The sequence below is a fragment of the Hordeum vulgare genome, chromosome 5H, assembly GCF_904849725.1.
Source record: "Hordeum vulgare subsp. vulgare chromosome 5H, MorexV3_pseudomolecules_assembly, whole genome shotgun sequence".
Classification (NCBI taxonomy): domain Eukaryota; kingdom Viridiplantae; phylum Streptophyta; class Magnoliopsida; order Poales; family Poaceae; genus Hordeum; species Hordeum vulgare.
Window position 1 is genome coordinate 529,070,095 of NC_058522.1, and position 14,235 is coordinate 529,084,329.

The 14,235-nt window shown below is 46.4% G+C and overlaps 2 protein-coding genes, 1 non-coding gene and 4 pseudogenes across 3 annotated transcripts; all 7 read left to right on the plus strand.

The window, feature by feature from the left end:
* The first annotated feature begins 455 nt into the window (after positions 1–455).
* LOC123452289 lies at positions 456–5,099 on the plus strand. Its single transcript, XM_045128921.1, has 8 exons — positions 456–585; positions 1,297–1,613; positions 1,716–3,864; positions 3,965–4,046; positions 4,130–4,196; positions 4,288–4,473; positions 4,581–4,641; positions 4,739–5,099. Exons 1-8 carry the CDS (start codon positions 471–473, stop codon positions 4,909–4,911), a joined length of 3,150 nt encoding a protein of 1,049 aa, XP_044984856.1. The 5' UTR covers positions 456–470; the 3' UTR covers positions 4,912–5,099.
* Positions 5,100–6,243: 1,144 nt separating this feature from the next.
* Positions 6,244–8,657, plus strand: LOC123452290 (60S ribosomal protein L13a-4). Its single transcript, XM_045128922.1, has 4 exons — positions 6,244–6,596; positions 6,716–6,832; positions 6,917–7,004; positions 8,317–8,657. Exons 1-4 carry the CDS (start codon positions 6,325–6,327, stop codon positions 8,458–8,460), a joined length of 621 nt encoding a protein of 206 aa, XP_044984857.1. The 5' UTR covers positions 6,244–6,324; the 3' UTR covers positions 8,461–8,657.
* On the plus strand, positions 7,349–7,424 carry LOC123400530 (annotated as a pseudogene).
* Positions 7,569–7,644, plus strand: LOC123400531 (annotated as a pseudogene).
* On the plus strand, positions 7,754–7,829 carry LOC123400533 (annotated as a pseudogene).
* LOC123400532 lies at positions 7,942–8,017 on the plus strand (annotated as a pseudogene).
* Positions 8,120–8,202, plus strand: LOC123400500. The gene has a single exon (XR_006610745.1). It is a non-coding gene; the product is annotated as a small nucleolar RNA SNORD24 (small nucleolar RNA).
* Positions 8,658–14,235: the final 5,578 nt, after the last annotated feature.

Sequence of the window (14,235 nt, forward strand, 5' to 3'; positions counted from 1 at the left end):
CTGGCACTAGCCCCGTGCGAACCGAACGAACATCCACACCAAACTAAATCGAATATACCCATGTCCTAAAAAGTGTTTTATAAAACTTCGAATGGCGTCATCGTAAAACCAACAATCAACAAGAAAAACCTAAAAAAAAAATCATGAACATTTTTTATTTTTTGAAATTCCTGGCACGAGAGCGATTCGCACACCCGAGTCGCCCCCCCACGGGAGCCTCGGTCAGCTCGGACCCGGAGAGCAGAGCGGTCAATTCAAACCGGTGGCGACACACCTGCTCCGCCATCGGTACGACTTTGGGAGCGCACGAGGCAGAGCCAGCCAAAGCCAAGCCAAGGCTGCACACCAAAAGGCGTCATCACTACTGTTGCCTCCTCTGCCAGCACGCGCTTTTCAGGCCTCCTCGTCCATCCCGTCCCCTCGCCTCCCTTCTCCGCTTCTCGATTCCGCTCCGACGTCAGATCCGTCGGATGGATCCGCCGCCGCCCGCGGCGAGCCCGCCCTCGCCGCCCCCGGACGGCCCCGCAGCCCCGGGCGCCCCTGCCACCGCCGGCGCCGCGTCGTGCAAGGGAGCTCCCGTCACAGGTACGCGGCCGATAGGAGGAGGTTTTTGTGCTTGCGTGTTGCGTCCGACCATTGCCGTCGCGGTAATCGCAGAAAAGCTTCGTTTCCGTTTCACAAGCCGCCGCGTTAATCTGCCTGCGGTATTGCTGCTGCTCCCGGTCTCATTGCCCTAGATAGAGACGAGTAATTCGATCAGTTCGAACAAGCCAGCCAACATTTGTGAAGCCGTGTAAGCTTCTCAAGCCTTTTTTTTTCTGTAGCGAGACGACCGTGCTGTTTTATTTTTCTTGTTTTCCTTTCCTGTTTCGTAGGATAGGCTTCCTGTTTCTACCGTTTCTCTGTTTTTTTTCCTTGTTATGTTGTTGTATTGTAGTTGGCGATCAGCTAAACATCTCCTTCAGTTATCAGCCAAAACGAGAAACCTACTGACATAAACACAATGTTACACGACTTCACAGATGTTGGCTAGGATCAGTGAGCCCGGGAGCAGCGATACCCCAGATTAACACGGCGTGTTGTAAAAAGCAAGTGGCAAGACATGAGAGCCCCTCTTTTTTGGGCCAACTTAACATCTTATAATGCAAAACAACACATGACAAAAAGGGCATGTCGGTTGTTTAATTGTGTTGTGTTACTTTTTTTACTTAAGCTTCAACCTTGGCTTGGGGAATTTTAGATTTAATAATAGTAGTTGTGTAAGGACAGGCTCATTCGATTGCTCTTAACTTGCAGACACTGCTGACAGTACACAAGCTGATGCTCAAGGAGGCCTACATCACGCAGCTATTAGCAATCCGGAGAATGGCAACGAAGCCGCTATTTCAACTCAAGGTGATTCACCCCGGAATTCAGAAGCACATTTGGGTGATAATTCAGTGCAGACTACGTCCAAGCAGTCAGTAAACTCGGATGGGACAAGGAAGAGGAATTTTCAGCCTGGAAATAAAGAGTCAGTACATGTTCCTAGTGCTGGCAGCAAATCTCATGCTCGTGAGATTTCTGTAGTAGAAACCAAAGATGCAAGGAGCAAGTTCTTAAAGAAATCCGATGTAAGTTGCTTGTGTTGTAATTGCAGCATACTAGGAAGCGGGAAGTACTAGTGTTGATACTTAATAGTCCCTTGAAATGCTAATGTTAATATTGATTTTCAGAATGAAGATCCAGCATGCAAAGACGGGAAGAATGCCGACTTGGCAGGGATCTCGGAAGAATTGAAGGAAAACAATAACAGATCTTCTCTTAACTCTAGCAGCTTGAAGGATGAGAAGAGGCAAAAGAATAGAAGTAGAGGAAAAGAGAACAGTAGTCATGTTCATGACACAAGCACTTCACAGCATCTTTCTTTGCCAACTAGCACTGGTACCTCCGGTTTGACGTCGATGGTTACTGAGAACCACACAGAAGCTCCTAAATGCACGGGTTTGAGGCTAGAGAAAAATCCAGATGAGGTATCCCTGACAAACTCATTCACAGTAGTTAATGCAGAGATCACAGATGGGGGAAATTTGAATGTAGACAGTACCATTCAAAAGAACCGTGATGAAGTTCTGCCTGGTTCACTTAAAGAGAAAGAAACTGAGAATGTTGCAACATCCTTGGGTTCATGCGTGCTTGACTCCAGCCAACTGGCAAGCAGGAATGTGTCTCTGATGCCACTTCAAACAGTTATAGTTGATGCAGATGTGAAGACCGACTGCTTACATTCATCAACTGAAGAAAAAGTTTATCAGAATGCAGTTAGTGAAGATGTTACCATACCTTCTGGTCTTGTTTCCCAGCCTAACATCTCAGAAGAGCGCAAGAATTTTGGGTCTGGTAAGCATACGAGAGAAGCTATTCTTCGTACGTCATTTAATAGTGCTGGAATAGAAAAGGTCTTACCATCTGAAAATCAGAAGAACCAGTCGTATCCATTCAATGAAGGTGCGAACTTCTTTCAGACAGGAAACACAGACCCTAACTTCAGGGCAGATGTTCATCACCGTAGGAACATCTATGTATCAGGAGGCATAGGGAATTCAGAGTATGAATTTCAGAGGAACCAGTCACATCCATTCAGTGAAGGTGGAAACTTCTTTCAGCTAGGAAGGGCAGACCCTAACTTACGGGCAGGTGTTCATCATAGTATGGACATGTATGGATTAGGAGGCATGGGGAATTCAGAGTATAGGTTTCAGAGGAACCGGTCACATCCATTCAGTGAAGGTGCAAATTTCTTTCAGCTAAGAAGGGCAGACCCTAACTTAAGGGCAGGTGTTCATCATAGTATGGACATGTATGGATCAGGAGGCATCGGGAATTCAGAGTATAGGTTGCAGAGGAACCGGTTGTATCCATTTGATGAAGGTGCAAACTTCTTTCAGCTTGGAAGGACAGACCCTAACTTTAGGGCAGGTGCTCATCACAATATGAACATCTATGGATCAGGCGCCATGGGGAATTCAGAGCATGGATTTCAGAGGAACCAGTCGTATCCATTCAGTGAAGGTGCAAACTTCTTTCAGCTAGGAAGGGCAGACCCTAACTTTAGGGCAGGTGTTCATCATAATATGAACATCCATGGATCAGGCGCCATGAGGAATTCAGAACATGGATTTCAGAGGAACCAGTCGTATCCATTCGATGAGGGCGCAAACTTCTTTCAGTCAGGAAGGGCAGACCCTAACTTCAGGGCAGGTGTTCATCACTATATGAATATCTATGGATCAGGCTCCATGGGGAATTCAGAACATGGATTTCAGATGAACCACTCGTATCCATGCGATGAAGGTGCAAACTTCTTTCAGCGAGGAAGGGCAGACCCTAACTTTAGGGCAGGTGTTCATCATAGTATGAACATCTATGAATCAAGGACCATGGGGAGTTCAGATCATGGATTTCAGAGGAACCAGTCGTATCTATTCAATGAAGATGCAAACTTCTTTGAGCTAGGAAGGGCAATTCCTAACTTTAGGGAAGGTGTTCATCATAGTATGAACATGTATGGATCAGACGCCAATGAGAATTTAGAGCATGGATTTGGAAGAAGTTATTTGGATCATACCAGTACTGAAAGAAATGAAATGCAGGAGAAAGAACGAACTTGCTTATCAACAAAACACAACAATGACCGGATAAGCCCTTCAAGTTTAGCTCAGGCATACAGCGAAAAGCTTAGAATGTCCTTCCCGCCAAGAGATTCCTTGATAGGGATTCGGAAGAAAAAGCTTCTTATTCTAGATCTCAATGGCCTGCTTGCGGATATCAATGAAGATTTCCACAATGCTCACATGGCTGATGCAAAAGTTCGAAGGAAACTAGGTAAAGTTACTTGTACAATTGTCCATAATTATTGTTTGTGAAAATGCAGATATAGAACTGTGACAGATGATATTAATATAGTACTACACCTTTCTACCAGTCTTCCGAAGGCCTTACTGTGATGATTTTCTCAACTTCTGCATAAAAAATTTCGAGCTAGGTGTATGGTCCTCAAGGAAACGGTACTATTTACTATCCACATATTTTGTTTTACTTTATCCTCATTGCTCCATGTTTACTAATGTGTGATTTATCATTTTTCTAGGAAAAATGTTGATTCTGTTGTTGACATCCTCATGAGTGATTTCAAACCATACCTACTGTTTTCTTGGGTAAGTAACAGAAACAAACCTGTGGTAGATGGACATGGTCGACTGTATGTAATTTTGGTCCTAATATGTTTTATGACCTTCATATGGGCAGGCCAGGGATAAATGCACAATGACTGGACGTAACACACTGGAGAACGTGCACAAACCAATAGTACTGAAGGAATTGAGGAAACTGTGGAATAAGGAAGAACCTGGTCTTCCTTGGAAGGAGGGAGAATTTTCACCTTCCAATACATTACTTGTGGACGATTCTCCTTACAAGGCTCTGCGCAATCCGGTATTTTCTCAGCTGTTTCCATATACCAGCGTCTTGTTTAAGTGTCTCGTTTAACTGTATCATTTCTATATTAGAATAATGCATATTTTCATGCCAATGTTATGCAGCCACACACTGCCATTTTTCCTCAACCGTTCAGCTATCTTAACCAGAACGACAATTCATTGGGTATGCATTCACCACTTCATGTTGATGTACTTACGTAGTTACCTGTTACACTACTACAGCCTATTGATGCATATAAATTACAATTTCCGATAAGCAGGTCCTGATGGAGATCTTCGCATGTATCTGGAGAAACTCGTTTTTGCAGATGATGTTGAGTGCTACGTTGGCAATAATCCATTTGGTCAACCTTTTATTACACAGAGTGATCCAAATTGGAACTTCTATGCTGAAATAGCTGGTAAAGAGTATGGTGCATTAACTTGTGCCTGAACGTCCCAATATCTAGTGAGGCGGACTAGTAGACTGATCTTGTGTTGATTCTTCAGACATGAGGGGAAGTTGTCGCATGTTTGTTGTATACCTGACCTCCAAACTAATTTTACCGTGGATTTTTGGGCACCAACAGTTATAACTTGTACGGATGTGAATATGAATGAATTTTGTACCGGTGACTCGAATTTTTGGAAAGCCTTATATTTATTCAGTTTTTATTTTTTTATGTTTTTCCCTACCTAGGCACTGATGTGGTTCTGTGTTGTTCTTTTATATCTTGCACCCATTTTCTCGTGAGCCCTAAAGGTACTACTCCAGCGTTTATCCCATTAGTTTTGAACTGTTTAAAAAAATCCAGTACTGGATAACATCTACACCACTTCAAGAAAGTAGTATTGCTACGTAGTACCATTGTCCCATGTTTTTGAACTGCTTTCATACATGTTTTTTCCTTCTATTTTTGGTTATGATCTACAAAAAAAATTGTATAGATTCATCTTTGCGGCAAGTGCAATGTTTCTATGTGTGTTTTAGGAGTTAGTTAGACAATAACATAATTTGCGGAACATGAAATCGTTCGCAAAGCTATGTTCACACAGACGAGAATAGCGCAATCGAACAATTATAAACTTAAGCTTAATTAATTTATCTTCTATGATATAAAATAATAATAATTTAGTTTAGAGAATTGAACCAGCCTCTTTGTTTTTCTTACTATTATCAGCCATTTAACTCATCGACAAAAAGCTTTGTACTCCCTCTTTCCATATATATAGGGTCTAATGCGTTTTTCGAGACTAACTTTGATCATATGTTAGAGCAATAATATATGGCATGCAAGTTACACAAAGCATATCTTCAAATTCGTACGTGAAATGAGCTTTCAATGATATAATTTTCACATTATATAATTCATATACTATTAATCTTATCAATAGTCAAAGGCAATCTCGAAAAATGCATTAGGCCCTATATATATATGGATGGAGGGAGTACGAATAATTCCTCCCTCGACACATTTGATTTTTTATTTAGGATGACATTGTCTTTTTGAAGGTCACCAGTTTCATTTTCATAGATAATATATTTTCAGTACTTTATTTAAAACATTTGGCATTTTTTTTTACCCACAAACGTACAGTATATCTTTGTCAGACAAAATCCTTCAGCAAGCCCGTCAGCGCAGAATAAACTTTTCTAAACTCGTAAAGCCTCTAAACCTAATAAGCCTAGCCCATTTAACACTACAGCCCGGACGGGAGCGGCCCAGCAACTGGCCCATGCAAGACACCCTAAACGCGGAGATCTATAAATACGAAACCCTAAGCGCCGCACTGCTCTCCATTCCGCCTCCACCCCCCGAACTCCAAACCCTAGTAGCTGCGCCGCCGCCGCCAGGTAAGAGGCGAGATGGTGTCCGGCTCCGGCGTGTGCGCCAAGCGCGTGGTGGTGGACGCCCGCCACCACATGCTCGGCCGCCTGGCGTCGATCGTCGCCAAGGAGCTGCTCAACGGGCAGCGCGTGGTGGTGGTCCGCTGCGAGGAGATCTGCATGTCCGGCGGCCTCGTCCGCCAGAAGATGAAGTACCTCCGCTTCCTCCGCAAGAGGATGAACACCAAGCCATCCCACGGCCCCATCCACTTCCGCGCCCCGGCCAAGATCCTCTGGCGCACCATCCGCGGGTACGTCGCCGGCGACGCTGCCGCCGCTTAGATCCGTCGCTTCCGCCTCTGTACTTATGTCGCCGTTCCCATTTGGGTTTGTGTGTTCTTATGATGCTTTGCTTGGTGGCGCTCTGCAGTATGATTCCGCACAAGACCGCGAGGGGCGAGGCCGCACTTGCCAGGCTCAAGGCGTACGAGGGTGTGCCGCCGCCGTACGACAGGACCAAGCGCATGGTCATCCCCGACGCGCTCAAGTACGTCGGCGTTCGACTGTCTTCTAGATCTCTGCGTACGTCGTATATGTATGTTTGGTGTTGACGTTGCTTGTGATATTGCAGGGTTCTGAGGCTGCAGCCCGGGCACAGGTACTGCCTCCTGGGCCAGCTCTCCAAGGAGGTCGGATGGAACTACGCCGACACCATCAGGGTAAGCTATTTCCTTTCCTTTTTTCTTCGGTGCTCACTAGTTGCTAGCGTTCGATTGTTACGGTCCTGCTATACTAAAATGGGTCTAGTTGTACTAATCATTCAATGAAAGTTCACTCTGGTTTGCTGGTACTCTAGTAGATATTCAGATTTTTGTCATATATGCTCCCCTGTTGATAAATGATTTGTTCTGCATTTGGAAAATGTTTATGCTGATGCCCACGGATTTTAGAAGCCATTTACAGATCATGCTTTATTATACCGTGAAGAATTTTATTTGCTCATGCTTGCAGTCATTGATGAGAACTGGGTCTAGTTGTACTCATGCTTGCTGAGATGTGCATGATCTGGCTGATGAATAAAATCGTTCGGATTCCCACTGATTTGTCATGATTATTACAACCAGCTACTTCTGACAGATCATGCCATCTCTTGGATTATATCTGCATATTTGTACTCTTTTATCATTTGGCAATACGTGCCTTTCTTAGTATTTTGCAAACCTCTTAGCAATACAGTTTGAATCCGCTTCTTTTATGTTCTGCTAGCTGACAAGATGTGCATGACCTGGGTGATGAATAAAATCGTTCGGATTCCCACTGATATTTCATGATTATTATAACCAGCTACTTCTGACGGGTCATGCCATCTCCTGAATTTCATTTGGACGTTTTTACCGCTTTAGACTGACTGTAATCCAACATTGGTTATGAATCTTGCTGCTCGTTGTGTTCTATTGGTTTAACACGATTCTGGGTGACGAAGAAAATCGTTCGGATTCCCACTGATATTTCATGATTAGTGTAACCAGCTACTTCTGACGGATCATGGCATCTCCTGAATTACATTTGCATTGCTATATGACTGGCTGTACATGCACTCCTTATTTTGGTTGCAACCTTGTTACTCTCTGTCTTCTATTGGGTACAATTACATGCTTCTGTGTGATGAAGAAAATCGTTCGGATTCCCACTGATACTAAATGATTATCACAACCAACTACTTCTGACAGATCATGCCTTTTTGTGCTCTTACTAGATTTTGTTCTCTTTTGGGTTTCAGTTAAACTCTCTGCATCTTTATTCCGCAGTTTTGCTGGTGTTCTATTTTCTTTTGAGCCTGTGATGTTATCAAAATATTTGCTACTCTTGATGGGTTTATCCCACTTGATGATCTCAACCACCAAGATCTCTGAGGCTCTTTAGTTCTAGTCTTTTGTTATCATTACAGTACATCCCCTGTTGCCAGTTTTTGTTCATTATGTGCTGATGTTTGTGCATATCGTTTCTCATCGCTCTTTGGCCTGTATTCAGGAGCTGGAGGAAAAGAGGAAGGAGAAGGCCAAGGTCTCGTACGACAGGAGAAAGCAGCTGGCGAAGCTCCGCGTCAAGGCCGAGAAGGCAGCCGAGGAGAAGTTGGGAACTCAGCTGGAGATCCTGGCCCCGATCAAATACTAAGAGAGATCAGAGCTTTTGTGCGCCATCAGTTTTGGGAAACCTCTGTCCTCCTCTTGTCTTTAAGTAGTTTGGTAACTCTGTGTTAGTACAACCTGGTTGGTAAACCTTTGTTATGCATGCAGTTCTGCTACCCTCATTTGAAATTTTCTACTTGGGTCAACTGTTTCGTTTATCAAATGTGTGCATTTGAAGATTCTTGTGAATGTCTATCAGGTGATTATATGGTGCTGTAGCCTTTTCTCTTCACTACAGCCTTGGCAGCCCCTTGTTATGGCCTGTTGCGGGTGTTTTAGCGATTTCCTGAGCTACGTTAAAAATCTTAGTGTACAACTATACTTTGGGATTCCCCTCAACTTCTGTAATAAACAAAGTACTAATGAAAAGTGTTATAATCAGCCGGCTGATAACTTTCAGAAATCAGTTGCGCATCGTGCTGCTGATCATTGCATGCAGCCTTTGCTTGGCCCTCCGCACTCCCTGCACGCCATCACCGCTGGCCTAATGCCATGCCTCTCTTCTAATTAAAATTTGATAAGACATTTTAAACTTTTTCAGCAAAAACACAAACCAATAAAACAAAAAAAGAGAAAATATACAACAAAATTATTTTACTTGGAAGATATCAAAATCGTCCACGTTGCTGGTGCAGCCAAACGCGCTCGACACAACAAGGTTGTCAGCGAATGTTGCAAGTGGGACATGCGGACACAACAAGGTTGTCCGCGAATGTTGCAAGTGGGACATGCGATGCTGGAAAGCCGATCCCACCATTCCAAGGCAGCCATAGACACTCCAATGTTGCAAGAGTCCTGCCTCCCCACCCCAACCCGCGTCCCTCTCTGAGGTGACTCGAGGGAACCCCTGCTCCTTCCGTCGTCGGCCCTCCTTCCCCCTTGCTGCCGGCACTGCCCGGGCTTTCCTGCCGCGTCCCTCTCTCTCTCTCCTCGCGGGGGCGCCAGGCTTCCCGGCGGCGGCATGGTGCGGCGGAGCTCGGTCCTCTAGCGGGCTGGAGAGGAATGCGTCGTCTAGTCATGCTGCCTCCGCGGTGGCTGCGGCCTGGGACCCTTGACCCTGATCTGGATCTGGTGGTGCTCGAGTCTAGGTCATGGCGGCTTCGGAGGTGTGGTGTTCATCTAGGCCTGGCGGCCGCTAGGTACCATGGGGGTACCGTCGGCTGCATTAGTCTCGCGTAGTGTTGCAGTCGGCATTGGTGCAAGGTGGAGAGCGCGGGAAGAGGCTTGGTGGGCTAGCTGACGCCAATGCAGGATGATGTGCGGCTTAGGTGGTGTGGAGCTTGGTGAAAACCATGTCTTGGCCTCGTGCTGTGACCAGCGATGGCGGTGGTTGTGGCCGTGGTTGGAGGCATCGTTGCTTGTTCTCCCACCCCTCCTGCGCGGATCTGGCCATTTTGGTCTCTCTGGGGGAAACCTTGATCTGTGATCGGACGATGACGACGCCTTGGTGTCGTGTTCCCTCTTGAAGGCTTCGTTTTGGGAGCTTGACATCGGTGAACGGGACTAGTGGACGGTGGTTGGTGGCGGGTGTGGCGTCCAGACTTCTGTGGCAACGATGATGGTGGGAGCGATGTCGGCGACGCGACAATGGTTGCGGTAGTCGGCTCTTCTTCGGCGTGTTCACGACTTTGCCTCGGTTTGTTTGTTGCAGTGGAGTTGAAGCTGCGACGGAGGGCCCCTCGGTATATACGATGACTACTTGCAGATAGCCCGTTCGGCAATCTTTCGTGGCGCCAGCCATGCCTGATTTTGTCCTTCAGAGTTCTCCGTCAGAGTCGGAGCTGTGTTGTTTGGCCGTAGGTTGACGTGTCGTCGTTAAGGGTGGGCTTTGCCCGGAGTGTGTAAGTCAAGGGAGTGGGCTAGGTCCTTGTTATATCGGTTTTTGCCTAGTTTTTCGTGATTAACTCGGCAATTATCTTCTGCTTATTTAATAGATGAGGCAATGCCTCCGTTTCAAAAAAAAATGTTGCAAGAGTGGGTTCCGCCATTGCTACAGCAGCCACCCGATGCTCGAGTTGATGTTGCGACAGTCCTCGGGATGCGTCGAGGTGAATTTTTAGGTGACACCGCGATGGCGTCGGTGATGTTGCGGAGGACGATGGAGTTGCTGTTGCGATGTTCGCTGACGACGCTTGAAGGTGATGCTGCAAGGGGAGTGGTGGAGTTGCTCTTGCGTCGAGGTGCTATAAAGTCGGGGGCCATGTATGCATCCTTTGCTAGTGCCGCCAAGCCGCCGAAGGGTACTGGGTGGATGTTACGATAGTGCTTATTGTAGGGCGTGCTTCAATGGCCACGGCGATGCTTCCATGACCACAACGATGACGCGTGCAACAATGGCATCGAAGTTCGTGTTTACGTTGGGAGGTGTGCTTCAATAGTTTGTGGAAGTGCTTTGACAACTACAATGATGAGGCGTGCCATGATGACATCGACGACAGTGACCATGCTACAAGGCATGCATTAGTGATCCTGACAATGCTTCAACGACCACGGCAATTATGCGTCGAGACGACCGCCACGAGGCTTGCCGTGACGGCGTCGACGTTCGTGGCCATGCTACAAGGTGTGCTTCAATCACCATGGCAATGCTTCAGCGACCACGACGATCGTGACAATGTTGTGACGACCCCCATGATGAGGCGTGATGTGACAGTGTCGACAACTACGGTGATACAATGAAGCATGGCTCAATGGTCATGGCGATGCTTCAATTACACCGAAGAGGTCGATGGATGTGGAAATGCTTCTACGACCGCGGCCATTTTTCAGTTCCAAAGATGCACACTATTGCATACCACTACAAGCCGTGGACGTGCATGTGCGCGCATGGCTGAGAGTCTGAGGACGCAAAAGCGCATGGGACACACAGCATGAAAGGAAAAGAAACGAGTTGGCTTTCCAATCTAACGGTTATGATCAAGCAAATCTAGCGGCTGGCGAGGCGGTTGATCCCACATTGGATCAGCCGGATGATTGATAGCACTCGCCTTTGTCTAGTCTCATCATAATAATTCAAACAATGATGCATCAAACTCAAATACTAATAATAATGTGATGGCTACAGTATATTTAACTCAAACCTGAATACATAATAATAATTCTCAGAAAGCCTTTTGATGCATCCATCTCAAGAAATCTTGCAGTGTCCTCTCCATTAGAAGCATGAAGATATTGTTCTCCAAATATCGCAATGGTGGACTTCGTTTATTTCTATAAACTGTCAATGCACAATAGAATCAGCTTGACATCCATATGCAAGCATTATCGTTTCCTTGCAATTATTTTTTCAAACTATTGTGATGAGGATATGACTATGTTGGATACAATAAGAAAGATTGCGTACATGCATATTTATGGGGTGATTTTTGTTGAGTAAATAGGCAATTTTTCGAGTGTATTAATCCACGAGATAATAACTAGCATGGCATTGACTAGACTAATGATGTACTGATCTTGAGCTAACCTAGCACATACTACACATATAGTAGATACATCTATGCATGCAAGTAGTACTGTAGGATAAATACGAACATGAGGATAAGAGTCATACCCTCCAATAGGCCAGTTGGCCGTAGCAGCAGCAACATCCTCTGTCCTCTTCTTCTCAGCTTCAAGAGCGAGACGATCGGGCGAGCAGTCGCGTGATCGCTCCCCAAAAACCTAACCGCCCTAGAGGCGGGGTTTCGGAGGATTGCTCTCCCGTCGACCGTGTACGCGGTAAACGGGACGGAGTCGCTAAGCGCGTAGGTATGAGCTCGGCTCATTCCCGCAACCCGCGGCGAGGCAGGCGACGGAGGAGGAGTGCGCGAGGGCACCTTCTCTTCTCACTATCCAATAGCATATGGAAGAGAGACCCTTATAAAGGGGTCCAATTTCTCCTCCAGTAGCGGGGTGGGACTAAACTTTCCAACACCACCTTATCATGTCACCACCTACATGGGCCCTTGGAGATTTTTCTGAAATTCTCTTATGGACACTAATTTCAACAATTTTTTATAAAAATTATGTACGTTTGTAGTCGGATCGTTAAAGTCGTTCATTAAATCTATAGGTATCATCTCATCGAAAAATCATGACACTCGCCTTTATCATATTACAACCTTGTTGACCACTTGCAGTTCTTATTTGTTGAAAGTACATACAATGTTTTTCGACGCTATACGCAATGCGTAAGAACAACCTCGTTGACGTTCAAAATCTTGTAAATGTTTTTGCACCATACACCGGATCCTACCAAAGTAGAGATACAATAGCTTCGCGTGACCGACTTGCTTGTTCTGATGGACTGAACCTTCTTGTATGCCACCATGCATGCATACATAGCCATCATCGATTTCTTCAGCCTTGTCGGAAGGCGAGTCGTGAAAAAAGGTTTGAACAAGTATGATCAACCTCATTGTCATACAATTTTTTAGAACATAAAAAAGGTTGGGTGAAGTATTTCCTCAAATGTCGTTATCGCATCGGTTTCTTGAACTAAGATTTGAAGATGGAAGTTGGAGCTGGGCAGCGGAGGAGGTGAAGGAGGAGATGAGGCGAGAAGAAAGGAGGAGACACGCAACGGGGGACGGTGGCGCGCCCGGGCCACGACGACGGCACACATGGATCACGACGTGGGATCCTCGCCTGGCGGAGGCGGACAAGTGGTGGCCTAGCGGGGAGGGGCGGAGGATTGGCGCGGTAGCATAGGTGTGGTGCATGTGGTGGTAGGTGTTGAAATATTAGCCCACCAAAAAGATACAGGAAGAGTCCTGCTGAAAGAAAATGCCATTCTTACAAGATCTCCTCAAGTTATGGTCAGTTTACAAGATCTCCTAAAGTTATGGTCACTTTACGAGAACCGTTGGAGAGTTTTTTACATCAACTTCTCGTAAACGGGTGTTAATTTAGAGATAGGGGGTTGTTGGATGTGCTCTTAGACCGTAAGAGCATCTATAACCGGGCTCCTCAAATGCCCCCTATACGCACGTGTCGACGACCCGGTCTATGATAGGTCACAAAATCGCGATCCAATCGGGCTCCTTAAGCCGGTCCTATACGTCCAGGCTGACTGGCATCCCTCGTATCTAACCCATATGTGGGGTAGTATGAGGAGGCCCGGACACGCCTGGGTGTGTCGGACTGACGAGCAAGACCCTCATGGACAAACGTCGAAACTAAGTTGGTCCGATGAGGCGCATTCATGTCGCCGCTCCGACGGGACACGTTGAGGGGCCAAATCTAGTTATTTCAGCCGGTTGGTGGCCCCTTATCCCTAGACATTCCCATTTCCACCCTCGCCGTTCGCTGCCGCTCCAAATCTACTCGAAGCTCATCGTCCGTCGGTAGCCATGGCCCGTTAGCGGATCACCACCTATGCCATGCACACTATGGAGCATGGTTGGAGCTCTTAACGGAGATCTAGTCACGACGCGACGCTTGGATTGTATTAGGCTTGCCTCTCGACTCTCTGGAGGAGAAGGAGGAGGAGTCAGGCGTGAACATAAAGGACTCGAACCTAGCAGCCAAAGGCGGATCTAGCACCTTTGGCTGCTAGGTTCGACATGAGTGACACGCTGGACGAACTTGAGGTCACCCAAGCGGAGGAGGCGGCAGAGCATCAAGCCATCCTCGACTCCATCTAGTCGGAGGTCGAGATGGAGGAAAACCACCACTACCTCCATCAGGTAGGCATGGAGGTGGACGAAGCCTTGGCGTAGTTGGACTCTGATGAGGAGCTGAAGCTTTCGTCTGGCGCCGGCACAGAGGTCGTCTACATCTT

Bases quoted from the DNA above. Each gene is read 5' to 3' on its own strand.
- LOC123452290 (XM_045128922.1), top strand. From the start codon at position 6,325: ATGGTGTCCGGCTCCGGCGTGTGCGCCAAGCGCGTGGTGGTGGACGCC. The intron at 6,597-6,715 runs GTACGTCGCCGG...GGCGCTCTGCAG, and splicing joins CTCTGGCGCACCATCCGCGG to TATGATTCCGCACAAGACCG. The intron at 7,005-8,316 runs GTAAGCTATTTC...GCCTGTATTCAG, and splicing joins ACTACGCCGACACCATCAGG to GAGCTGGAGGAAAAGAGGAA.
- LOC123452289 (XM_045128921.1), top strand. From the start codon at position 471: ATGGATCCGCCGCCGCCCGCGGCGAGCCCGCCCTCGCCGCCCCCGGAC. The intron at 586-1,296 runs GTACGCGGCCGA...CTTAACTTGCAG, and splicing joins CAAGGGAGCTCCCGTCACAG to ACACTGCTGACAGTACACAA. The intron at 3,865-3,964 runs GTAAAGTTACTT...CCTTTCTACCAG, and splicing joins AAAAGTTCGAAGGAAACTAG to TCTTCCGAAGGCCTTACTGT.